Below are 26,097 nucleotides of genomic sequence, written 5' to 3' on the forward strand. Positions count from 1 at the left end.
TCATTTCCCAGAATGAAATGTACTTTTCAAGTTACTTATATGTATTACATACATATACATATACGGATTATTATTGATATTGTTATTATTATTATTATTATTATTATTATTTCTTTGCACCCCTGGTATGTCAGGAAAAGGATGCAAAATAAATGGAGAATGCCATTGCCAGGACCCCAGTGTTTAAAACCAAGATGCAAGAGGGATGTTTGTTCTTAGACAATGCCAATGATGTAAGTTGAAGTATCCCTTATGTGAAAGGACTTTGGGTAGCAGAAAGGGTGTGTTGGGTACTGAAGAGGAAATTAAGTTGCTTGCCTCTTCCAAAACCTCGAATTAAATCACAATTGGTTTTCTGTCTCAAACAGATTCTGCAAACATGACAGGAATGAACAACCTGCTCTCTGTTCACTTCCCTGAAGATATTCACGCAAACAACTCACTTCAGTGTTGTTTTGCTTATCAGCATGTAACCTTGGACTGGGGTGTTACAGAGGGAGATCTCTCCCAAGGAGTGATGCTGCAATACTTGTGTGTTAATGATGGTGTCCTGCCAGGGAGGTGTCAAATACATTCCTTCAGGAAAACAAAGGAAGAGGTAATTGCACAACACACAGAGGTTATTGTAATTTTCTTTAATGGCTGAATATTCCCCAAGGTTTTATTTAAGCAGAAAGGCAATGGGCAAAGCCATTTGAAATGCATAGAGGTGTCAGTTAGAATAGAAAATGAACTAACAATAGCTATAGGACAGTGAAGGTTGCAGTAGTAAAACAAAGAAGAAAGTCCCAATTCCAGATAAGTATCATTTTGTTCCTAATTAACCCTTGTGTTCAATTTCTGCCCAGTTTTCAAGTCCTAGGGCAGAATCTGCTTGCAAGATGGATGCCAATTAATCCAGTTTGAAGAATCCCATTACATCTGAAGCACAAGAATATTGCCTGAATTTGAAAATAAGTTGAAAACTACAACAAAATCTGCTGGTAGATTTCTTATTTTTAGATCAAAGGAAAAAGATATGTGACCGCAAAGGAAACTCCACCTGCATGCTTCACTTCTAAGGCTGATGACACTATTTTGCTCATAAAAGGCACCACTCCCCTATGTAAGACAATTTAGACAAGCTTTCAGAAAGTCAAGCTGACCTTTGCAAGCCTGTGCAAACTCTCTACTGAGTAATACTGAAACTTTAGAAGTTTCTAGTTTTTGCTGGTCTTTGTAATAGACAACTGGTAGAACCCTATGCTTTTCTGTGCTTTTTAACAGACAGAACAGACTTTCCTTCCGATGGTACTAACTTGCCAAATCCCTGAGACCTACCAGAAAACAAAACAAAAGAAAGAAAGAGAGAAAGAGAGAAAGAGAGAAAGAGAGAAAGAGAGAGAAAGAGAGAAAGAGAGAGAGAGAGAAAGAGAGAGAGAGAGAAAGAAAGAGAGAGAGAGAGAAAGAGAGAAAGAAAGAAAGAAAGAAAGAAAGAAAGAAAGAAAGAAAGAAAGAAAGAAAGAAAGAAAGAAAGAAAGAAAGAAAGAAAGAAAGAAAGAAAGAGAGAGAGAAAGAAAGAGAGAAAGAAAGAAAGAAAGAAAGAGAGAAACTGAAACCACCATCAAAGCTCTCTCTAGAAAGAGTAACAGGAAAATGTGACTCGTAATTTACCCAATCTGCATGTTAGGGAGGAGCCAACCACCCTGCAAGAAAAGGGGAGAAAAAGGAGTTTACATATTTCACCCCACCCCTGACTTCATAACATTGGAATAAATCTTACATATCACTTACCACCAGAGAGAATAGCTCAAGAAGGACAGGAAGCAATTTATGCTATGAGTTCATTAGAGATGTCCACTTATCCATCATTCCTTCCCAGAAAATAAAATAAAATAACATAAAATTCCTTTACCATAGCTCAGAAACAGATTCTATGGAATCTATGCAAAAGGAATAATAGGAAAATTAAGTCCACACATTGAACTAAAGTGTTTCCCTGCTTGAAGCTGCATTATATCCACATCAGAAGAGCAAGAAGATCATGTGTCACAGAATGGGATGGGGCTGCTGCATTATCACTGGGTTAGGTTGTTCTCTCTCCTGCAAGGAAGAAAAGCTGCGTTTCAAACAAGTCATTTCTAATAAGAGACAAAATCTGTATTTATCTACAGGCCAGGTCTTCAAGGTTTCATTGTCTCACTTTCCTGGTCTATAAGTCACAACGATGTGACTGGAGCTCTCCAGCGGTTGTGTATTACTCCCCAGCTATAGTCCTTCCAAACATCAGATGAAAAGTGCTCAGCAAAGCTCCCTCTTCTTCATCCTCATCACCACTGGGGATGTCCAGGATGTCCTGAGCCAGCACAGCTCCGCCCCCAAAAACTTAGGAGTTCTCATGGGATCAGCTGCCTTCTTGTCTCTCTGCAGTCAGCCACACAAGCACCAGTGCCTGGCCAGGAAGAGGAGCAGAACTTGAAAGCTCAGGGCAGGGAAAAGAGAAGAATTGCTGGAATCCTACTTCAACGTTTTGACTTAGAAAGTTCTTTCTTCCATTTCAGTCTTGTGATGTATCCTAAGGCTAATAGACATGACTAAGCTGTGGAATTGGGGGTAGTTAGGCTACAAGACATTCACATGGTTAATATTCTAACTAATGACAATGGCTGCACTCAGAGGGAGCTTTCTCCACTCTTCAAAAAGCAAAGCAAAATAAAGCTGATTTGCTTCAAAATAGTTTTGTGGCCACAGTTGCCTGATCCTGTTCTGCTTATTTCTAACAGCAGGCTGAATTCAGAAATGAAAAAATATGTACAAAATGAGCTACACTTATTTCTAGCCAAGCAAAAATACCTGTAAATCAAAGTTAACTAAGCGACAGTACTTTCAGACAAAGATTAAAATCAAATTCTGCTTTTGGGAACTTTATTGAAGTGAAATCTCCAAAACAAACTTTGTTTTTTTCTTTTTTCTCACTGTCAGATATTTAAGTAGAAACCTTTCCTGTACTAAAACTTTGTGAAATGATAACCTGAGATTCCCTTCCCTTCCCTTCCCTTCCCTTCCCTTCCCTTCCCTTCCCTTCCCTTCCCTTCCCTTCCCTTCCCTTCCCTTCCCTTCCCTTCCCTTCCCTTCCCTTCCCCTTCCCCTTCCCCTTCCCCTTCCCCTTCCCCTTCCCCTTCCCCTTCCCCTTCCCCTTCCCCTTCCCCTTCCCCTTCCCCTTCCCCTTCCCCTTCCCCTTCCCCTTCCCCTTCCCCTTCCCCTTCCCCTTCCCCTTCCCCTTCCCCTTCCCCTTCCCCTTCCCCTTCCCCTTCCCCTTCCCCTTCCCCTTCCCCTTCCCCTTCCCCTTCCCCTTCCCCTTCCCCTTCCCCTTCCCCTTCCCCTTCCCCTTCCCCTTCCCCTTCCCCTTCCCCTTCCCCTTCCCCTTCCCCTTCCCCTTCCCCTTCCCCTTCCCCTTCCCCTTCCCCTTCCCCTTTCCCTTTCCCTTTCCCTTTCCCTTTCCCTTCCCTTCCCTTCCCCTCCCTTCCATCTTTCTTTTTTTTTGTTAGCTGTATCTATAAAAATGCTCATTTCAGCAGGTTGAGCATTTTATCCTCCTGTTATGTTACTTCCCAAAGCCTGTTAACCAATGGAGGTTTTTGGGTTTTTTTTTGTCCCTGAAGTATAGGCCTTATTCTTTCAGTTTCAGTCTTACATGATGCATTTTTGAGCCCCCACAACTCACAGAGACTGGCTGAAAATAAACTAAATATGTCCAAAATAACAGGAAAAACAAGAAATAAATAAAAGAAAAGAAAAAAGAAAAAAAGAAAACTAGCCTACTTTTGAGAATTTCTATATGCATCTTTAAGAGGACACTAAAAATGAAAAGTCAAGTGCACATTTCATAAGAACAGCAACTGAGACTTTTCACATCAGAGACATCAGACACTTAATATCACAGCATTAACTATTCATGATGAGGATATATGCAACAGTTCAATAAATGATGACATAAATTCTCTAGATACTCACACAAGAATACTAAGGGGAGGGGAGAGAGGGGAAAACAAGAAACAAACAAAACTAAACGCCCTTTCTCTTGCACAGATCAACCATTGGCTTTGAGTTCTCTATTAAGGGCCAAAATGCTTTCATTGCATTGAAGATTACATGTACACCCAGGGTCTCAAAACCATATTTTCTTAATTCTCTTTTCCTCTTCATTTCCCCTGTATCTACATTGATCTTTCATCTCCTTTGTCAGCCTCAGAAGAAGGTGAAATCTGTAATAAGAAATGGCACTGAGAGATGGCATTGAGATGATTCAGGTTATTTACTTATAATTATGTGTAGCAAAGTACATGAATGTTGAGAAGCTGCATTGTATCACATGGGGAGAATACAGTCGTCACAGGCATGTGCAGCACAGATTTCTACTCTAGAAAGAAATATTTATGGTAACGATGCTGTTAGGTATTTAAATAACTGTTTTACACGTATGGAAGTCTGTTACTGTGTCTGCTATGTTTTCTTGACTTCTGTTCTTTCCCACTGCTCTCCTGCATGTATCAAGGCAAATTCAGAGTTCTTTCTGAAATTTAGCATTTTTTGATCTGTCAGATTTACCTAAAATAGCAGTAGGTATAAGACTTGAGCTTGTTATAATTATGTTTATTTTATTTTATTTTATTTTATTTTATTTTATTTTATTTTATTTTATTTTATTTTATTTTATTTTATTTTCATAGTTTCATAGTTTCATAGTTTTGTGCGGGTTGGAAGGGACCTTAGAGATCATCGAGTCCAACCCCCCGGGATTCGAGCCTCTGTGTAGCACAGCGGCACTTCTACCACTTGCACCACAGGGGATTCATTTTATTCAAATTAATTCTGTTCTCACTATATCACAGACAAAAAGAATTGCCAGTCTTTGGATTGGGCATCTGGACTTGACCATAATGCACTGGCTGGATTTAGTAGCGCCAAATTTGTGGATGTGAACACTTCTATTTCTGTTTTTGATCAAGAGGGTGCCTACACCCTCTGTAAGGCTTCCCACATGCAGAATGATGCACAAGATCCTTGCATTACCAATTATAGTTTTCAGCTTTCTGACCATGATGTAGCAGTGAACTGATTACATACCATTCAAAGTGCATGGCAGTTTAGCATATCCACAGCATAACATTAAATAACTGCTATTTAGGACAACCCAATGGCTCATCCCATGCTGTTTGAACTGTCATACTGCTGATAAACTCAGGATTTCCCACTGCAGTGGTCTTCAAAACATTGCAGAGAAGCAAGTTCACTCCTTTTCTGGATCTGTATTATCAATGATCTGTCCAAATTTAGTTTAGGTGGAGATGAAGCAGCTTTGAAGCTGCCTTAACAGTCGGTGGTAATTTGTTGCAAGAGGTGAGGGGCAGGGAGTTAATTTATTCATTTAGAAAAAGAATCGATTAATGCCTGAAGCATATGTTTACCTTTGTGGGGAGCAACTTAAAAAGTAAGATCCTTACTTTAGATTAAAATAAGACTTTGAGGAAAAATAGAACTTCTTGCTGGATTTTAATTGATTCTCTATTTGCATATTAGGGATACCTGCATACCTATTTCCTTTGAAGTTATTATTGAGGGTCCTAAAGGGCTGAAGCTGCAAGGTAGTTATTGATTGTTACTGAACCATATTAAATAAAATCCTCCTGCTATTTCTTCTTTATTGACCCTCCCCACACAACGCCCAATTGATTTTAAATAGAGCAACCTACAGATAGGAGATGTTCAAACTTTTCAAAGACTTTTTAAAACCTTCTTCACAAGAAGTTATTGAAGAAACTTGTCAACCATCACGAGGCAAAGTTATGATGTTCTATAAAGCCTCTGTGGCAGAAAAATAGACATAAGTAGCTATTTCTCACTGTTGACAGAGGTTAATACTGGCCTGACCTAGGCATCAGGATTAGGTCTGGACTGAGGATATTCCACCTGCACATTAAAGAACTGGAAGAGGTGAAGAGTGAGGTGACCATTTCTCATTGTAATTATAGTTTATTGAGGCCAGTGATTTGGAAAGACCTAGCAGGCCTGGGGAAATTGCCAGATGCAGTAAATCTGGAGATAGATATGATTTTTGTCATTGCTAAAAATTAAGGAATTTGTTTCTTCTCCCTAACAAGAGCTGAAATATGGCTTTAGGATTATTATATTTATGTTACTGCTGTTAGGCAACATTTTCTGCTGCTTCAGCTCTCTTCAGGACAAGGTGAGCATTAGTGTTAATGCAAGAAAAGAGGCTGGGGTTTGACCTGGGGAAGGGGGAGGAACCTGCCTGTTCAGCAGTATTCCCTACTTCAATCCTTCCACCCAGTTGCACTGTAAATGATTTGTCTGAAGATCAAACAAAATCTGTCATTCGAGGAAATCAGCTCTTGTGTAGCTGGGGGCAGCCACTAGGCCATGTGGAACATTGCTTCTTGGTGGAGGTAGCAGCATCCATGGGCTATCCTCCAGTTCTCCCACCACAGCTGCAGTGTTGGCAACACACCTGTAAAAGCTTTGACAGCTCATACAACTCTATCTCTTATCTATTGCATAAGGATTTTTTACTGCACAGTGCAGTACATCAGCCTTTGAATAGCAATTTTCTTCTTCTTTTGCTGTGGTTTACAAAAACCCACCATCCAAGGTCTGAAAGATTATATACTAACAAGATATTTAACACTGCTTACAGAAAACCTGGAGGTGATGGCTGTGAAAAATGAAGTCATTTGCAGCCAGCCTACACAGGCACTGTCACTGCTAGCTGTGAGAGGGAGCTGCAGCAAGGACAAGGCAGTAGCAGAAGAACAAAAGCTCTGCCACTCCACACTGGCAAACCTTCAGCCAAGTGGATTCAAACTTCCCACTGGGGCAGACTGTTACAAGAGGAAAAGGTTTAGAGAAGGTTTATTTTGTTGAAATGTTCATCTGTCTTCATTATTTCTCTATTAAGCACCATTAAATTGGTGACTGGTTCTTAAACTTCTCTATATAAAGAGTCTGTGTCAAAACAGAAGTTTCCCAACTTCTGACCAGCTACAAATAAGTAAGTGGAGGTTGGTCATTCCCAATGAGAAGGGAGATTGCAAGTGTAGAAATCTATGGGAAGAACGGCTAGAAAAGGGTTATTTGCTTGCTTACTGCAAATTTTAAACATACTTTTTTGTTATAAAGATTTTGCTGGTTTTGCCTGTTTCAGCAAGAAGCATTACAAATGCTTTCCTGTGCTTCTTGCAACAGTGTATTTCACAATTTCAGCCCTGCAGAATACAGTGGTTTTACAGTTCAAGATTAAAGAATAACACCATTTAGAAAGTAAACACTGAGCCAAAGGACTTCAAAGCCGCAACTTTCATGTACTCAGCTTTCATGAATTTAAAATCACAAGTGGGAAAGAAGTGAAAACTAAATAAAATGGCACAATCCATCCATTTGACAATAAGATTCTAATTGCTATCCTCAAGCTTAGACTCCTTTATTTCTCCTTTTCCCAAATTATAGCATTAAAAATGTTTTCAGCTCTTTTCACCCCATACCAAGCTAACATCCTCTGGAGGAGAATCCATTGGACTGTTTAAACCTGAAGTTTATTAATGAGTATATTCTAATAGACAGGGCTGCTACTCATTACTTTCCTCTCCTATGGAGTAAAAACTAGTTCCACTTTCTCTAGTCATAAAGACAGCTTTCCTATTAGAACCTAGGTGTGTAATCACAGGCAGAAATGCTGGCTATATTTTGTCCTTCTGTATTTTTTATTTTTTTCCAACTGCTCTTGTAATGCATACTTTTTTTTTACATACTGTAAAACAGTGTTTTTCAACACAGTCACCACCATTAGCCATGCATTGTTGTAATAATAAAAATCTGCACCAGTGGAGGTGTCAAACCATTTTTTTCTGTATGGAGGAATTCAATGACGCTCCTTTTCTTCATACACTCTTCCATGTCAGACACCATTCTGTCTGACTGCCTCTCTGCTACTATCTGTTACACAAGACATAAAGAAATACTGGTGGAATGTTCAACCTCTAACGCTATCCCACCAACATTCACCTCTGATGTTGCAGGCCAACGCAATAAAAATGGGAGGCATTACTTTTGGAGCAACCTTTTTATGTCAGCCTATGTTCCTTTATTGCAAAAAGCCACTTATTATAGGAACAGCATTCAAAGCTCAACTTCAGCTTTGTCAAAGCTAAACACCACAGATTAAAACAGATAAACTAATCAGCCCTATCCGTAAGCTCCACATCTCATAGAAACAGATTAGGAGACCTGGCATCCCTGAAGACAGTTGGCCTGCCTAACAACTGAAATAATGTCATGTGAAAATGTTTATCTGAAGACACTGTAGAAATGAAGAACAGTTTGCTAAAATGCAAACATTAAGGCTTGATATCTCATGTACCTGTTTTCAAGTCACATAACACTGGGGAAACCAATTTTAAGATGCTACCGCTGTTGATGTTGGTAGGATGACAAGACCTATAATGTTGGCAGACAGAATAGTAAACTCCCAGCTCTCCCAGGCAGGAACACAGAGCTATGTACTCTTTTTTTGTTCATTTATTCTGCTTTTTAAGTTTTCCAGCAGTACATTTAGTCAGATATTTGCAAAGGAAGTCGAAGATTCCCATGGGTATTTCCATTCCTGCTTATTAGCTGCCATTCAAAAGTGCATTAATTTATTTCCTCATTATAGAGAAAGCATTTGGAACAAATTGCCCTGAATTCCTCAACTCTCAAGAAGAAATTATTACATATTCAGTGCCAGCTGTGACAAGAAACTGATCCATGATATGATCCATTTATATAGAACTCAACCAAAAAAATATTCATCATGTCTTCTCGTTGCAGGAACTTTGCCAAAGACATCCCAATGAAGAAGGTATCAGTTTTTGATAAAAGAACTATCCAAAAGCTCAGGAATCTGGGAAATTTCTACTCCTTATTACCTTGTGATCGATGGTCCATGAGTAAGATAAATTATTCTGTCTCTCTTTCCCTTTCTGAAACAAAAGCAAAGTAACTTAAATAAATCAACTATGCTGGCTATCACTCTGCCTCTTTACATATTTAAAAGTTTCCCCTGGCTATAGAGTTGTTTCTTTCTTGCTTTGGTTTGGTTTTTAAGTCCCAATAGTACACAAAGTATACATCCCAGTTTTAAAACAGAGAACCAAATGACAGAATAACCAATAACCTACCATTATACACAGGTGAAATGTGAACATAAGGAGAAGGTTGGCTTCACATAATTAAAATGAGAATCTGGAAAAAAGCAAGTTCTGATAACACATTAAAAAGGGACAGCAATACTCCCTACTATTAACTTGTTCTGAAAATAAGTTTATTGAATTTTCACATCTTCTGTGAGAGTTTTATATTTTTATTTAATTAAATATCCTAATAGGTCAACTCCTATACTAGCTGTTAGCCTTTATCATTGTTGCTCTAGCTTCTGAACAAACCTGCTACCCCACCATCCTCATACACACACAGTGAGTACCCCCCTCCCTTCTCCTCTCCCAGCACAACTATTGATTGATTTTCACAGCCACCAGTGGGGAAAAATGAGTTTTGAACTCCACAGTCCATCACAGCTGCCCTCTGCAGCAAAAATGCTTATACAAGCAGCAGGCAGCTCTGTGCTGACATGGGCCTCTGCCTTGCAGCAAAACTGCAGCTTAACAGAACAGCATTTCTCAGTCCAAATGGTTGAGGAACAAAGAACATCTAAGCTTTTCTGAATGAATAAATTCACAGGAGATCTTTCAACTTTAATCTCAGAGCAGGAAAACAATAAACAACACCTTCAGCATGAACACACAAAAGTGCTCTGGAATACTGGAAGTCAAAATAGTAACGATAAGAAAAGCCAAGATTTTTCAGCCATTGGGATTGTGGACTATATCTCACAAATGCACACACAAATCTTGCTCATTAAAATACTGGATGTTCTGGAAAATAAGATGTCTTGTTAAACATAAAAACTGTATGCAGTTCTTAACTCTGCCTTATCCCTTCAACATCTAGATATTTTCCCCCATTCAGTCTGAAGTTCATGTGTCTATGAAGTTGGCTTCCAATTGTAACTGAAAAGTGCTTTTTCTCTAATGTTAATTTTGAAGAAGTGAATTCTAAATAGAAAATGGTCTGTGAAAAACGACTCAATCTTTGTTTCATTTTTATATCCTTCATTTGCATGTCTAGTGTCCTGGTGCAAAGCGCTAAAATACAGCAAAGCCTGCTCCAGCTTCGGTCTGGCTTCTAGGTTTATCATTTTAACCTTCTGCTTCATGAATGCTCTTCTAAATAGTTCTTCCTACTCTTCTATACAGTGCTGTTAATTAGAAATGCCTGTTGCTGAGTCATCTTGCTCATTAAAACGCCTGGTCTTCAAGGGGTGCATCTGCCTAGGTATATTTTCAGTTATCCTATATTAAAACTAACAAAATTGGAATCACAAGGACAAACATATGTAAAAAGCAACAGCATTCAATAAATCTTATATTTCTTCTATCTCTAGGATACGTTAACTGTCAGCAGATTCAATTAAGGACTCTGCTGATTTAAGAAAATTAATCTGCTAGAAAGTTTAAAAAAAATAAAAATTACAGTCTTCATTCAATGTCAAAAATGCTGAGAGCTGTGATTCCCAGTCATGGATAGCTTGCACTGGGAAGGCTAGGATAGATGCTAAGAAGATTACTGCCCACAGCTCTCAATTCAGCCCTTGCCCTACGAGTAGCTAAGTTCCTAGGAAAGCAGTTTCTGTATAAGCATGAGGTAAATTCCAGAATTTTAAAGGTAGGATATGTTTTCTTGGAGAAATGCAAGACTGAACACTGATGACCAAAGAACTGCTTCAAAATGAACACAATAAATCAACTATGGATGTGATTACTGTGTAAATTGTGGAAAATGGGGTTTATGGATGTAATTCTTGCATTAAGGGAGACATTAGGTAGAAAATTCCTTAATGATCTCAAGTTGCACTAGAAGAGGTTTAGGCTGCATATCAGGAAGAATTTCTTCACCAAGAGGGTGGTCAGGCATTGGACAGGTGGCTCATGGAAGTGGTGCAGTTCCTATCCCTGCAGGTATTTAAGAGATGTGTGGATGTGATGCTTAGGGACACAGGACTTCATGATGAGAAGTAGCTCAGGTAGCTCGGGTTGATGGTTGGACCTGATGGTCCTGAAGGTCTTTTCCAAGGTAGATGATTCTATAAAATATGCATCTGTTGTACTTGCTCAACAAGCTTTACTTAAAATTCCTTAAGCTAAAATACTCAGAACAATCAAAGAATCATAGAATGGTTAGGGTTGGAAGGGACCTTTAAGATCATCCAGTTCCAACCCCCTGCTATAGGCAGGGACACCTCCCTCTAGACCAAGTTGCTCAAAGCGCCATCCAGCCTGGCCCTGAATGCTTCCAGGGAGGCGGCATTCATAACCTCTCTGGACAACATGTCTCACCACTTTCACAAGGAGAAATTACTCCTAATACCCAGTCTAAGTCTATTCTCTATGCTTTTTCGCAAAGATGTGGATGAATAGGACACTGACAGAGTGTTCAAACAATAGTAAATCTCAGGATAAAACAAAACAAACAAACAAACAAAAAAAAAAAACTCGGTGCCATGGGAAATGTCTATAGTTTTATTATAAATGCTAGATTTTAAACAATAATCAGGATACATATCAGTATTAATAGCAGGAATCATATCACTATTAATAGTGCTTATTAAACTTCAGGTGGGCAAGCTGAGAAGAAATGACTTCAATTTTCACCATGTACTGTTGAAGCCACAAAGACTTAAGGATACGAATGAAGCAAGATTTGTAAAGAGGGGACAGTATCTTTTAGAAAACCAGCTGAAAACTTTGGAAGTGTCCCAGGGAATCAAGCTCGTTTGAATGTGGCATAAGCAATCGTGTGCTTTTGAAAGCTGTCCATTAGTGAAGAGCATATAAAGGTGAGCGCATGAGAGCAAGCGTCAGCTCAGGTCAGCTCTGGCATGTGTGGAATGAACATACCTGACTAAATGGGATATTTAGAAACTACTCAGGGAGACCAACATTAATTTTCAGGATATTACACTCTGTTAGTCTCACTTCTGACACTAATTAATAAAACAAACAAACAAAATCACCTGAAAATCAATCAACCTGAACACCCTCAAACTTAACTTCTGAGTTTTGCAAATTGGAATCAAGGGACTTGCCTCCCCCCAAAGCAACCACCTGCTAAGTAGGTGTCAATTTTGAAACAGACATAAGAGAACGGTCAATTTATAACCAGATGATAATAATATGAGAACACAACCTTAGAAGCACCTCCTTATTAGGCATACAGGTTGTATAGCCTTATAGCTGTAGGGTGTTTTTTACTTTATTTTTCTTTTATCCTCAAGTTGTTTAATATTGGCTTTGTAAATATTTAATTTAACTTCATCTTCAGAAATTTCATTAATTTATAAGGTTGGGTTTTGTTCTTCCATTTTATACCTCTGATGTTAGAGGTCGGTATGCTTCCCATCTGTTTCATTTTTCTTTTAAAGCCAAACTCTTTTGTGCTGTTGAGAAGGTTATTGACACCAACTGCAAAACACACAAAAAACCTTTAAGGTGCATCAGGTTCTGTGAAATAATCCTTCAGCCAGCTTGCAGGCTAAGTGCACAAATAAAACACGAAGGGAAGAAGAAAAGAAGGGACGCTCTCCAATTGAGAAGTGAAATACAGAGAGGTTTGGGCACAGTCACAAATCTGTTGTTGTTGTATTGATCCCAGCTGTAATGATATCTCACTCTGTGCCTCATACATCTCCTTATGTATTCTATTTACTCTTGCTGTTCAGGATCTGTCTATGCGTAGGTGTAGGAAAAGCTTTTGATAACAATTTGCCAAAACTGTAGTTGAGAAGTATTCTTTGGCATATATGTCATGGTGCAATAGGTAAGAAAACTCAAGCATATAACTATGAGATGTCTTTCAAAAATAAAAGAATTATTTCTTTTGTAAAAGACAGAGTTACTACTTTGCTTTGTGAAAAGGAGCAATGAAAGCTAAAAGTAACTATTGGTTTTGGAATATGCAAGACAAAAGAAATGTATCTATATGTACAACATATAAACAACAAGAATAAATTCTGGGAAATACTTCTATAACCTTACTTTAGAAACAATTTGCTCCTTTTAAAAGACAATAACATAACAATGGTCATAGCTCCTTTGGTTTAATGAGAAATTGCTGCTTAACCTTGTTAAGCTTCCTGCATTCAATGCCCTGTGTAGATGAACACAGATGAACATAGGTGTAGACATGGAAGACTTCTGCACTGCAGAAACTGAATTAGGTAACAGCACCATACAGATTCTTGTATTTTTTTTCCTAATTAAACTTCTGCCTTACAATAGATAAGCACTGGGACCAAACTAGAAAATGGTTTGTTCTGAAACAAAAGCTTTGGTGAACAAACTGAAGTTTCTTCTGAAAGTACTGAGAAATTATCTTTGGTTAGAATAAGTTTATGAGAAGAATATACGAAGGAATAATTCAAAAATAATTATCAACATACACCATACTTGAATTTATCATAGGCCAAGGAATTATTTTGTAGACTAAGTAATGGTTCTCAATCCTTCACATTTATGTTCAGCTTGAGAAAAACAAAACAAGCTCTCTTTTAATTAATAGTAAGTTTGGTTGATGAATTGATTTGCGCTAGTGATTTTGGCTGACTCCCAGATTCATAATATCAAGAAATTCCTTGGGAAAAAAAAACCAAAAATGGACCAAAAAACAACCTTCTAATAAATAAACTTCCCGTTCTGATCGGTTCAAAGCAGACCATATAATCAATGTCATTATTTCTTACAAAGGGAATTTGAGCAATTCTAGTGAAGGCTAGAGAAGCACTGCTGTGAGACACTGCACATCACTGGAAGCAATGCAACTAGTCAAAGTCTGTGCTTGGTATTAAAGAGTGGTCTCATAGAAGCTGTCTCATCAATTAACCACATGAAGTTTTTCAGTTTCTTAAATTAGGATATCAGTATCATGACTCATTTCACAATCACAGTCCCATTGACTTAATCTGTTATTGCTAAGCCAAGTAAATTCACAAACTTCTTAGACTGAACCTATATTTTGTATGCTGATGTGCAAAACCAACGTGATGCGATTCCCATTGTAAGTGGAAGTTCCTTGGTGAGTGGATTCCACTGCTGTGGCGTTCATGGCTTTTGAATTCTGATTAACCTCCTGCTTACATAATGGATTCTGATTGTCCTTCTCCAAAATTTGCCTCCAAATTAAAATAATGAACCTCTTTCTTGCTGAGCACCAAAAAGGTTTTGCAAACTCCTTTTTTTTTTATGTGCATGTGTTACTTTAAACAGCAAACCAAGGTAGCAAAATAATGATGAGTATGCCAAGGTAGAACAGAGCTTCTTCATCTTTCACTTTCATCAGAAGAATAGATAATGAACCACAAAGAGGGAAGTGACCTTACTTCGTTTTAAATGAGCTCCTCATGTTCTCACATCTTCAGTGTTTCGGAAGAATTATGGTCATAAAAAGTATATGCAGATACGCATCCACTGCCATTATGAGTCTGTATCACTCATCAACCAAACCAGCACACAATACTACAAGTCCTAAGACTGCTGTTTTTAGGTTAGGCTAATATGCAGTCCCCTGCAACTTCAAATGACAGACTTAACAATTAAGAGCAATCATATTCCCTAACCAAATAGCTACAATGAGAGCTACATATTTAATTATAGTTTAAATAACTGAAGATCTTTTCTTACCATCTTGGAGTATCTTTTTAAGTTTACTTCTCAACTCATAGCATACATAGCAGCATTTTGCTACTAGTGAGTTGCTTTCCTTTACATCCTTGTTTATCTGTAAATACTGCATTACTTTATCAAACTATGCCTTAGAACTAACTGTATTCTGAGAGAAAACCTCTAAGTGGAAATAACTGCCTCCACCTTCTCCTCTTCCCCATTTTCTTATTCTTTTTTTAATTATTATTATCTGATGTAAAAACAGATTAAAAAGAAAACTTTTCCCTGTCAAACATGCCAGTAGTAACACCTTCCAGTAAGTATACCCAAAATACTAACGACATCTTTAAGACGCTAAAAAGACATTCGCATTCCTTAATAATTAAGGAAGTTCACACTGGGACTCCTTTCTACAACTCTGTTGATACCTGAGCTACCCCATATCTATTAGGTCAGGAATGGACAGACTGCTTCAGAGGTCTACACAAAAATCATAGAATCATCAAAGAAACATAGAATGGCTTGGATGGGAAGGGACTTTAAGGATTAGTTGGTTCCAGACCCCTCAGATAAACATGAGGATATGTTTACATGTATAAATTTGGTTAGCAAGAACATTAGCTGGTATTTCATTACACAGAAATCTCTGCATTAAAAACAAACAAAAAATGATGGACACAGGAACTGACCCCTCTTTTTCCCAGTTTCCCAGTACTGACTGAAAAGTTGTACATATGGCATCAAGATCCTGTTTCCAAAATTTAGCAGACTTCCTTAAAAATACTTTTTTCCCCCCCATATTTATACTATTTCCCCACTTTAATACAGTACCTTCCTGTATTTTAAAATACACATTTCTGAAGGAAAATAAACAACATCAAACTATTCAAGCAATGGGATTTAAATCACTGGTGACAAAGTTCTAACTGGAAGCTCAAAGTGCGCAAGAATAATCAATACACATTTAATGTCAATTTTATTTAGACTTCAGCTGTGCTTTCTATTAACAACTCATTTAATTTATCTGATAAAAACTAAAGTAGTTTATAGTCTCCCTAACATGCAATGGGAGTGACATACTCCCACCCACAGGATGCTTCTTAGACCAGTTAATCATGATAAATTCTTCTATATTATGCATCATCTTTTAAAAATGAAAAATGCAAACTACCAGGCTACAGAATTAAGCAAAAGCTTTACATATTTAGATGTCATTTGAATTCTAAGTATCTGAATATTTCAACCACTGTAAAAGCAAGTGAAAGTTTAGATGCCCTCCAGGCAACTAAAGTTGTAGCCAAAGAGATTAATAAAACATAGAAGCAAAAAGGGAAACAAAACTCCGGACGCTTATATCGCACAATTCAAGTTTATTCCATTCATTCTTGCAACACAAACTTAAAAATACAGTATCATTTAGCATTCTGATGTCTATGAACCATGATAATGAACCCAATTGTGTCAATACAGATAACAGTGGTGAAAAGAGGAAGTCAAATATCAAAATGCACAAAGCACTACTTTTCTTCCATCACTGCGTAGAAAGATGTTTGTCCATTTACAAAATAGAATTAAGACAAGTTCATCTTGAAATTTTGCATGCAACACTGCAATTGCTTGACCTAGGACACTCCACTCTTATCAGCCTCTTCTGCTAATATTTCAATATTATATTTGAAGATAAAGTTTCATTCAGCTATTACATCATTTCTTCCATTTGCTCCCCTTAACGAGAAGGAGCACAGGGCACAAAATCCAAAATACACTTTAGATCATAACTTACTCGGCACGAATTTCAAAGTGATCTTCCAAATGTACGTGAATCCAGTCTGACAATGCATTTAAATGCTGTTTAAAAAAAGTAAAATAGATTGGTATTTCCATCTAGTTAGGACCTGTTCAAAGATACAGGCAGCCACCATTAATTTTTTCCCCCAAATTGTAGCTAACAGAAAGGGAATGAATGAACAAGCTCAACTTCTAGAGAATTATATTTATTTTTTCCCCTTTTCTTTTGTAAAGTCCTGGGCCAAACCATCATTTGCTTTCCATGCAATGCAAAAAAGAAAAGAAAAAAAGTATTTTCTCTTCACAGTCAAACAGTAAATGTCATCTTTTAACTATCTGGAAAGGCAGCTTGGGTGTACACCATAGCCAAATTAACATTTATCTCACTGAAGTTTGTTTGCATTTTTTCCCCCAGTCAAAAGAAGTAAGAAAAAAATTAGGTGTTCACATAACTGTAGAAAAAGAGAGGCAAAATGACCTCAGTGAATCACCACAAGAGTTAGTACAAAGATGGTGTTTCTTTACTAAGATAATACTCATTTAAGTGAGTTGAAGGAAAGGGCAGTAAAGAGTACAGGGGAAAAATAATACCAAAAAGCACTATAGCCAGACAACTTGACACTAATTAACACAAAAGAACATGAATAATCAAGTTTTCCCATATCAAAACCAATTGCAGTTTTCTAGATTAGTACTTTAACAGCTAAGTATTGAATAGCATAACATGGAGGCAAATTTAATCCAAAGGTGGTTACTTTCATAGCTGAATAAAAAGTTAAACCTATATTTTTGACTTGACAATTAAGCACTGTCCAGAGATAAGATTAAAGAGTTCTTTTAATAGTCATTGGAATCACTGTTCACCAAACATGCTTCATTTTTTTTCAGCAGCACACCAATTTATTTTATCACTGACTTCCAGCCCTTCTGCTCTTCCTGCCATCCATATCCAAGAAACAGAGTAGTAATTGCACTGTACAGTTTATGGCCAGAGTTGATTGTTTTTTCCATTGCTTTTCTTATGGGATGTGTACATGCAAATAAGTTTCTGCTCTCATTTTACAATCTAAATGCAAGGCTTTTTTATATCTGAGACATTCAATAATAATACGCAACATGATTCAAGTAAAACTAAGTCTCTATTAAATATTTATGAGTGGTAGTCACCAGCCTATTTCTACATACCCTCTCAGTTTCAACAGTGATATCCAAGTAATATCTGCTACTTTTAAGAATTCAGCATGAGATACTATATACATTGTCTTCTGTATTCTGTTAGTAATCAGAAAGTTTGAAATCTGTATTCCAAATACAGGAAGATGTTTAAGTTTGCGGCATATGCTTTTGTTTAATAAAATCAGTTATTCACACTTGGGTGAATCAGCAGTCTAGAGAAAATTCTCAGATGAAAGCCACAATCTCACACTCCTGAGGACTGTAGGATGTGACAGGAATCTCTACCACAATTTTTAAATATCTCCCATCACAGCAGTCCTAGTACTGTCATATTTAGTGGTAAAACAACTAACAGACAATAGTTTATGTGGCGTGGTTGCAGCAGGAACTTTCAGAAAAAGCCCATACTTTAATAATGAGATTTAACATTTCTTCAGCAAACTATGAAATACTAATTCAAAGATATCCACAATTAATAGTTTTGCCTTCTCCAGTAATAATAGCAAATTAAGTCTTTGACTTGTAAACTCTCTGACATTGGATGTTAGAAGGACTTACAAGTAATTCAAATAGTTACCAGAGAAGTCAGCAACAGTATGTATTGACATGAATGTCTAAGTAATTACTAATTACTGTTCATTTTACACAACTTGATTATCTTTGTGTACCAAACAGCTTGATGCTTTCATAAACATCAAATTTTATGCTGACATGGTAAGGAAATTCCATCATACAGTCTTTTAAAAATAAGTACAATGATATTCTTTTTAATTCTCTCGAACAGTTAAGTCTCTACTCTGGAGTAGAACAAACAAAGGGAAGAAAATCCTCTAATTCATGCCTCCAGAAGTACATTAGCAGATATTCTGGAGTGTAATAACACCATATCTCAAGTCATCTTTCCTGGATTACTCAAGAGTCAGAAAAGCATTAGTGTGACATCCAAATAATCAATAAAAAGACCTGCTAGTATCAAAAGTCCTCAAAACTGTAACACAAGCTTTAGCCAGAAGAAGAAAGCTACCCACAGAGAAAAGAGAGAAAAGCAACCCAGTCACCTACATTACTACACTTCAGATTATGGCAGACACTAATAACATGGGACTATTGTCCTCTTTGAGATTAGTTTCAAGTACACAGAAGAGTACTTCTATCTAAGGGAATCTTTCAATGGAAACTTTAGTACTAACATAGGCAGTTTACAAGCCAAAAATTCAAGACCATGGTCTGTCTTCTTCTGATTTCGCTAGAGATGGGAAGAGATTGTGCACTGAAAAGAAGTCCTAGAGCAACACTGTTCATAATAGTTTTCAACCCTCTCCAAAAGAACCATCTTTGACACAGGCCCCTAACTAGTCTGATTCATCAAGAATTTCCCTCCCCCCAAAGTATTTAGCTGAAGAAGCTGGAAGATGCAAAGAGTGACAGACAGGCAGCAGTGTGAGGCCACAGGAGAGACATATAAGATAACAGTCCATCCGTCACTGAAGAAGAGTTTTGATTGCCTGGTTGTCAGTGGCTTCAAAGGCAGTTAGTCCATCTGGTCCTTTCACAGTCTTATCAGCACCCTGTAAAGACATTGAGAAGGACTGTGAATTCATAAAAGTAGGCTGTATTGGTATCAAGTGCACCACGTCACTTACTTACCTTTAATATATTGATTACATGACAGATTTTTAGTCCAGTTTTCATGTAAAAATTAAATGGGCCACATTTAACTATACAGCACACAGCTAACATTCAAACCTGATAACTAGAAAAAACGGTCAAGTAACTTCTGTCAAACAGCAAACTACATGATCAAGAAGTTATCAATTAATCTAGGACAAAATCAGAGGACTTTTATTTGTTTCCAGCAACTACTAACACGAATGCAAAAATGTATTCTTGAACTTCCATGAAATCTATGGCACAACAAGCTTTTTCACATGCCAAATTAAACAGTAAGCTCTAAAAGAGCTTACTTAAATAGTAATGCTTTCTTTCTAAATCAATAAAAGATTACAACCATCCAGCATCACACTTCTACTGTGGAAGGAAAATAAAGTCTTAATGCTACTTGGAGAAGATATTCAAAATCCAAAACTAAGCCAGATTTTTAAATATCGTATGCCTATTAAAAAAACAGAAAACAAACAAACAAAAAAACCAACAACAAGAAAACAGAAGGATGCAACAGCTTACTTACAGATCTGTCAATACTTCATAGAAGATAACAGAAATATGCAAAGTAGGCAGTAGGGAAAGAGTAAGCACAGAAGCAGAAAGTACCAAAAATATGGGAGGTGAACAAAGGGAAAAAAAAGGAAAGAGTCACCTTAGTTTTAAGCACTATTTAGTCATATAAATAAAAATGAAAACCCAAACTAAACTGTAAAAGTAGTTAAAATAATGGCTAAAAGTTACTAGAAAATAAAGAAGTACAAGAGACCAAGAATGAGATGTTTCCTGGAAATAAGTGAAAATTCCAAAACATTTCCTCATGAAAGATATGCATTCTTGCATTAGTTCAGACAATTAACAGGAAGAACACTGCATACAGATGTACTTTGACAAGAACATGTGCTGCACAGTTCTGTCTTCAGTTTCATATGCTACAGTTCATGAAGTACAAATCTAACCTCCAGTACATTACATGGAAGAAAATGGACAAACTACTTGTAAAGGACATCCAACAGCTTTCTGAGAAGGCTTGGGTTGGAAGGGACTTTAAAGATCATCTGGTGCCAACTCTCATTCTGCAGGCATGGCTACTCCCACCAGATCAGGCTGCCAAAGGATGGTGCATTCACATTTCCTCTGAGCAAAAATTTCCACTTAAACTAAAAGAGATGAGATTAAAAGTAGATGTTAAGGCTATTCCCCCTTCTCATATCACCAGTGTACTGGGTTAACAGCCTCCCTCTTGATTAAAAGCTTCCTTCAAGTACTGAAAGGCTGCAATGAGATCTTCCCAGAGCTTCATCTTGTCCAAACTAAACAAGTCCAACTTCCTCAAAACTTCCTTCTTAAAAGAGGTGCTCCAGTGTACTGATGATCTTTGCAGCCATTCTCTGGACCTGCTCAACAGCTCCACATCCCTCTTGTATTGGAGGCCCCAGGCCTGGATGCAGTACTCCTCATAAGGGCAGAATAGAGGGAGATAATCACCTCTCACTCCCTGTTGCCCTTTCTTATTTTGATGCAGTCCAAGATAAAGTTGGTCTCTTGGGCCGCAAGCACACATAGTTGGTTCATGCCCAGCTTTTCATCCACCAGGACTGCAAAGTACTTCTGCACAAGTTTTCAACAAGTTTTTCACCCAGTCTTTAGACATATCTGAAGTTACCCTGACCCACATTCAACACTTGATCATGTTGAACTTCATTACATTAATTTCTCAAGGCATTCCATTCTCTATAACATCTTTGCAGTAAGCGACCAGTCCTTCAGCTTGATTATAGTTTCTCAGCTTACAGGACACTCCATCAGCATACAATATTTAGGATTTAAAAGAGCTTTTACTGAAGATATAAGACTGTTTTCCTCTCTTATATATGTAGGTTACCATGAAAGTAATGCCTCCTATTTATTTCCATGGAAACTAAAATAGCTACAAAGAGCACAATATCACTATTTGATAGACCAACTTGTAAGCTACAAAATACTATTTTTCAATAGTTACTACAACTAGCTATGCATAAGCTAGTGATGAAGAACCAGTGACAAAGAACCTGGAAGCAGTGCTTGTATAAATTCACACAAGTGCAGGCTATCTGCTGTTGCCACTGCTGAAACACGCCATTCACTGTGCTAAACCAAACAGTGGATGTGAGCAAGCACTAATGAATGCAAACAGTGCATTTTATTTATTTTTCTTTAATTTTCCCACATGAAGGAATTCATTGATACGCCTTTGCTTTGTACTCACTTCCATGTCAAACATCACTCTGACAGACTGCCCCTCTGTTGCCATCTGTCACACAGCAACAAAGCGTAATGGAATATTGGTGGGAAGGTGCAACCTCTACTGCCATACCTCCTAATTCACCTTTGACAATATGGCCAACATAATAGCATAGGAGGCATTAGTTTTAGAGCAGTCCTCGTGTATTTGTACTTCAGAGAAGTTAGAGAAACGCAAAGCTTGAGTTTTTAAAACCTTTTTACTGAATGTTGGATAGGAGGACCACAACTACTTAAGGAGGATGCTGTTTAATAAAGTCAGTGTTCATAAATTAGGAGGATGGCCCCAAAGCAGAAAGATTCCTGCCTGCATTCAATAGGAGAAAATAATAAAGTTTAGGCCATGACAGCTTCCATTTTCAGAAACACAGAACTGCCAGGAAGCAAATTTAAATAAAAGTTCATAAAAGTAAAAGGTTTCACAATATTCTCTACTTCCCTGAAGTAAAAAAGGTATTAATCTCTTCCATTACTTTATGTTCTTTTCCTGTGTGTATATACATACACACACTAAAAACTGTTTGGCAGGATAATAACAACAAACGAGCATTTTCGCACTCTTATAACACCAAGTATTAGAAAACGATGCAGGAAGCACAGCAGTTACCAGGGTATATGCAGTTCAGAAAAGAAAGGCAGATAGTCAACACAGAGCTGTTACTAAACCCACTGGAACTGGAAATACTCTGATGAAGCAAGCCAGTAGAAGATTGGTTTACACAGCAAGGGGTGAACTTTCAGAATTGGGTTCCAGATGAAGTTATGGAGGCAAATAGCAGCTGATTGAAAACGGATATGGATAAATTTGTGGACAGTAAATTTCTAAACACACTCTAAAGCAAGTAGACTTACATATTTCTATACAGATGTGAGCCTCTAAAAACCCCTAATACAAAAGAAGAATAAATGAGCTAAAGCAGTGAAACCTACAGTTTTTCTCAAAAGGCGTCCATTCTGCCATTGTCAGAGGAAAAAGAAGTGTCATGGTTTTGTAATTTTGTAATTTTGCTATCAGTATTCCACATCATAACATCATGCCAAGTATGGATACTTCTGTTGAATGTGCAGTCCACAGAAGAAGACTACATATCCCAGAGAACAACAGGAGTAACAATAAGTCACGGGACCAGGACTCTATATAATCTCGTTCCCAGGCTGGAGTGCCCTCCTTCTTCTCTCGAACTTCTCGGAGAGTGGGAAGCGTTCCAGCCGTGTCGCCTAGAGTTCACAGTAGGCCTCTCGGTTTTCGGAGACTCTCTCTCTCTCTGTTTCGTTCGATTTGTTAGCCTTAATTATATTATATTGTGTTATCTTGTATTTCGATATCATATTTAGTAAAATAAGTTTTTCCTCCTTAGATTGTCGCTGTTTTATCCCACTCCCCTTTTCCCCCTCCTTTCCGGGCCCCGGGGGGGGGGGGCCGTGGGGTGGCTTCCCCTGTCACGGGCATAGGTAAATCTAAGTAACCCGTGACAAGAAGGTACTAAATAAAAAAGAAACCCACTGAATTAGATTACATTTTTTTAGCAGTAAGCAGAGATCAAGTTGTTAAGATATGCTAGAAAAATACTAGAAGTATTCTGTTATACAAACTTTACCACAAATTGAGACCTTCTTTATAAGCATTCAAAACTGATTGTCTATTGTAACGATACTGGCTTCTCCTGCAATACACTCAAGGAAAAAAAAAAAAAAATCTTCTCACATTAGAAACTCAAGTGCAAAATGTGCATGGAAGGACACAGAAGAATTTGAATTTTATTTGTAATGCAGAAAATCTTAAGTATCTTTGCTAACCCTGCAAAAAACTAAAAGTAAACTGAAGTACAGTGACTGAAGTTGCTTCTTTAGCTAATAGTACTCATTACTTTAACGGTTATTTTGTTTTGTAGAAAGGCTTTTACTTTTCCCTTGTAATGTGAGCTGAATACACATCTGGTATTCGAGGCAATTCATTTCCATATTTGTCAAAAGCTACTGAGAATTCATTTCCTCCCTAAGAGCAGAATACCTTCAAACAATACGTTACTTAATGTTAATAATAGAGAAAAGACAGAAGTGAAAGAACTGAACATGAGATATGACGGTTCTGCCCTTCTTTAAAAGCACTGTATACTGCAAACCACTTCATTGTTTTAAATGACCACAGATATTTTCAAATGTCTCAGTCCTGGAAGAAATATTATAAAATTGATTAAAAAATAATTACTGTTAAGGTAGTAGTAAGACAGCAAGCCCTATCTGAAATTCAAATGGAAACTGCTCTTTAGACAAAAGCTAACTACATTCACACTGTTTTATTCTAATATACTGTAAAACATCTTCAGCAAACTTAGATGAGTATTTTGTTTTAAACAATGCAAGCCAAACTGTTTACCAAAAATAACCATATCTTGGTTATATCTGATTTCATACACAAAAAGAAATGTCTGAACTTGAGTATCACCATCAACTATGGCAACATGTGAAGCCACAGTTCAATGCAACTTAATCATAAAATCATAACTCGTTTTTGCAGTGTTTCATGAATAGAAGAAAATACTATACAAATAAAACACAGGGAGTTAAATACATGCAACCATCATAGTTAAGTCCAAAATTGAAAAAAAAAAAAACAGCTTTAATAGTTACTGTTTCAACTTGTTGGAGTACTCATTTGTAACCACTAATTAATATTAAACAATGTTTCAATTACTTCCTATACAACCTAGTAGGAAATTCAACTGAATTGTTCTTTTACACAGCACTTCACTGTTTTTGATGAATATTCTTACCTTCCACAGCCAAATCAGATGTTATAGGGTTAACCTGCCTTTCATAGAATACCACTATTTAAACACTTGCAGCGAATTTAAGTAATTTTGAGCTAAATCCTTTGATTTACACAACTGTTATTATCCTTCCAGAGACAGAAGTTTGAAGGTTTGTTCTTCAGTAATCCTACCATTTCTGAAGTCACCATATCTATAGGGTTTACACTGCAAGGTCCTGTTAGCAGAGGAGAGTTGCAGGAGTACATTGTGTACAGTACCCAACAGCTGACCCATGTCAGATCAGAGCCAGCTCCAAAAGAGACCTATTGCTGCCAGAGCTGAGCCACAAGCAATGCTGGGTGTGCCTCTGGGAAAGCAGACAGAAGAAAGAAACTGCTGCGTGACAGTAGCTGGGAGAGAGGAGTGAGAAAAACAGCCTTCTAGTTAGCAAGGTCAGTACAGAAGTAGGGCAAGAGGTGTTCCAAGCACAGAGCAAAAGTTCCCTGCAGCCCAGGAGAGGCTCATGAAGGGGCAGGCTGTCCTTTGCAGCCCACAGGCACCACATAGAGCAGATTTCCAAATGCAGCCATGGAGGGGGCCCGTAGGGCAGCAGAGAACATGGCCTGAAAGAGCCACAGCCCATGGAGAATCCCCACCAGAGCAATCTCAGACCAGAGCTGCAGCCCATGGATAGGAGCCCCACAGAGAAACAAAAAGTCCAGGGAAGCTGCCACCCACAGGGACCAATGCTGGTGCACTTCCTAAAGGATAGGCCCTGCAGCACAGAGCAGCACTGGAACAGTGCTTGGAAAGCTGCAGCCTGTGGGAAGCCCGTGTGGGATCAGTTTGAGAAGGACAAAATCATCCACCATGTGGAGCAGGGGCAGGGAGTAACCATGAAAGAGCTGTAGAGATGAAGTGCTATGGACTGACTGTAGCCTTCACTGTCAGTTCCCCAGTGCCTTCGAGATAAAGAGAGTAGAAAAGGGAAGATGGTGGGTAAAGGTGTTCTTAGTTTGTTTTTTGTTTTCACTGCTCTTGTCTGTTACCAACACACAATAATTTGTGAGCAATCTCCCACTCCTAATATGAACCAATGACTTTTTTCTCCCCCATCTTATTTTCTCCCCCTGTCCTTCTGAGGAAGCAGAGTGAAATGGCACAGAGGAGCTTGGCTACCTACCAGTGTGAAACTATCAGAAGGTATTATAACAAACACAAGATTAAGGAAGGAGCTTCACATTGCAGTTTTCAGTGTTCAAATTTTAGTACATAACTGAATGCCATGGGACATCCAGGAAGTTTGGAAAACGTTGGCTATGTCATAATTTGAAGTTGCAGCTGATACAAAACATAATTTAATGCATTTGTAAGAAGGAGGAAGGAAGAGGAAGGAAGTAAGGTCTAGGAAATTTAAATTTATCTAAAAGTAATCAGTTTCATTTCCCTGAAAATGCATTAGAGGAGAGGTAACAGCACGATACACACTGTTCTAGCAAGCATAATAATCTAGACTTTATTATCTCTACTAGTGAAATTCCTTCTCACTGAGCACACAGCAAGTGCTTTTTTTTCAGTAACCTATTTCAGATCACTTCTCACCTACTAAAAGTCTCATTCTGCCTATA

The 26,097-nt window shown here is 37.8% G+C and overlaps 1 protein-coding gene and 1 long non-coding RNA gene across 3 annotated transcripts in view; one reads left to right on the forward strand and one right to left on the reverse strand.

The window, feature by feature from the left end:
• Positions 1-9,063, forward strand: part of LOC107315768 (uncharacterized) — a 31,688-nt gene extending 22,625 nt beyond the window's left edge. Inside the window, exons 2-3 of one of the 2 annotated variants that reach the window (XR_014943840.1) lie at positions 369-598; positions 8,863-9,063. This is a non-coding gene — a long non-coding RNA (uncharacterized LOC107315768). The remainder of the gene's footprint in view (positions 1-368; positions 599-8,862) is intronic. The other variant, XR_014943841.1, reaches the window with a different exon arrangement.
• Positions 9,064-16,162: 7,099 nt separating this feature from the next.
• The window catches only part of MTPN (myotrophin), a 39,030-nt gene continuing 29,095 nt past the window's right edge, over positions 16,163-26,097 (reverse strand). Inside the window, exon 4 of the mRNA XM_015866477.2 lies at positions 16,163-19,339. Within this exon, the coding sequence (XP_015721963.1) occupies positions 19,253-19,339 (87 nt within the window). The 3' untranslated portion in view covers positions 16,163-19,252. The remainder of the gene's footprint in view (positions 19,340-26,097) is intronic.

Source organism: Coturnix japonica, chromosome 1 (assembly GCF_054131305.1).
Source record: "Coturnix japonica strain WE chromosome 1, WE-NBRP24, whole genome shotgun sequence".
In the NCBI taxonomy this organism is placed as follows: Eukaryota; Metazoa; Chordata; class Aves; order Galliformes; family Phasianidae; genus Coturnix; species Coturnix japonica.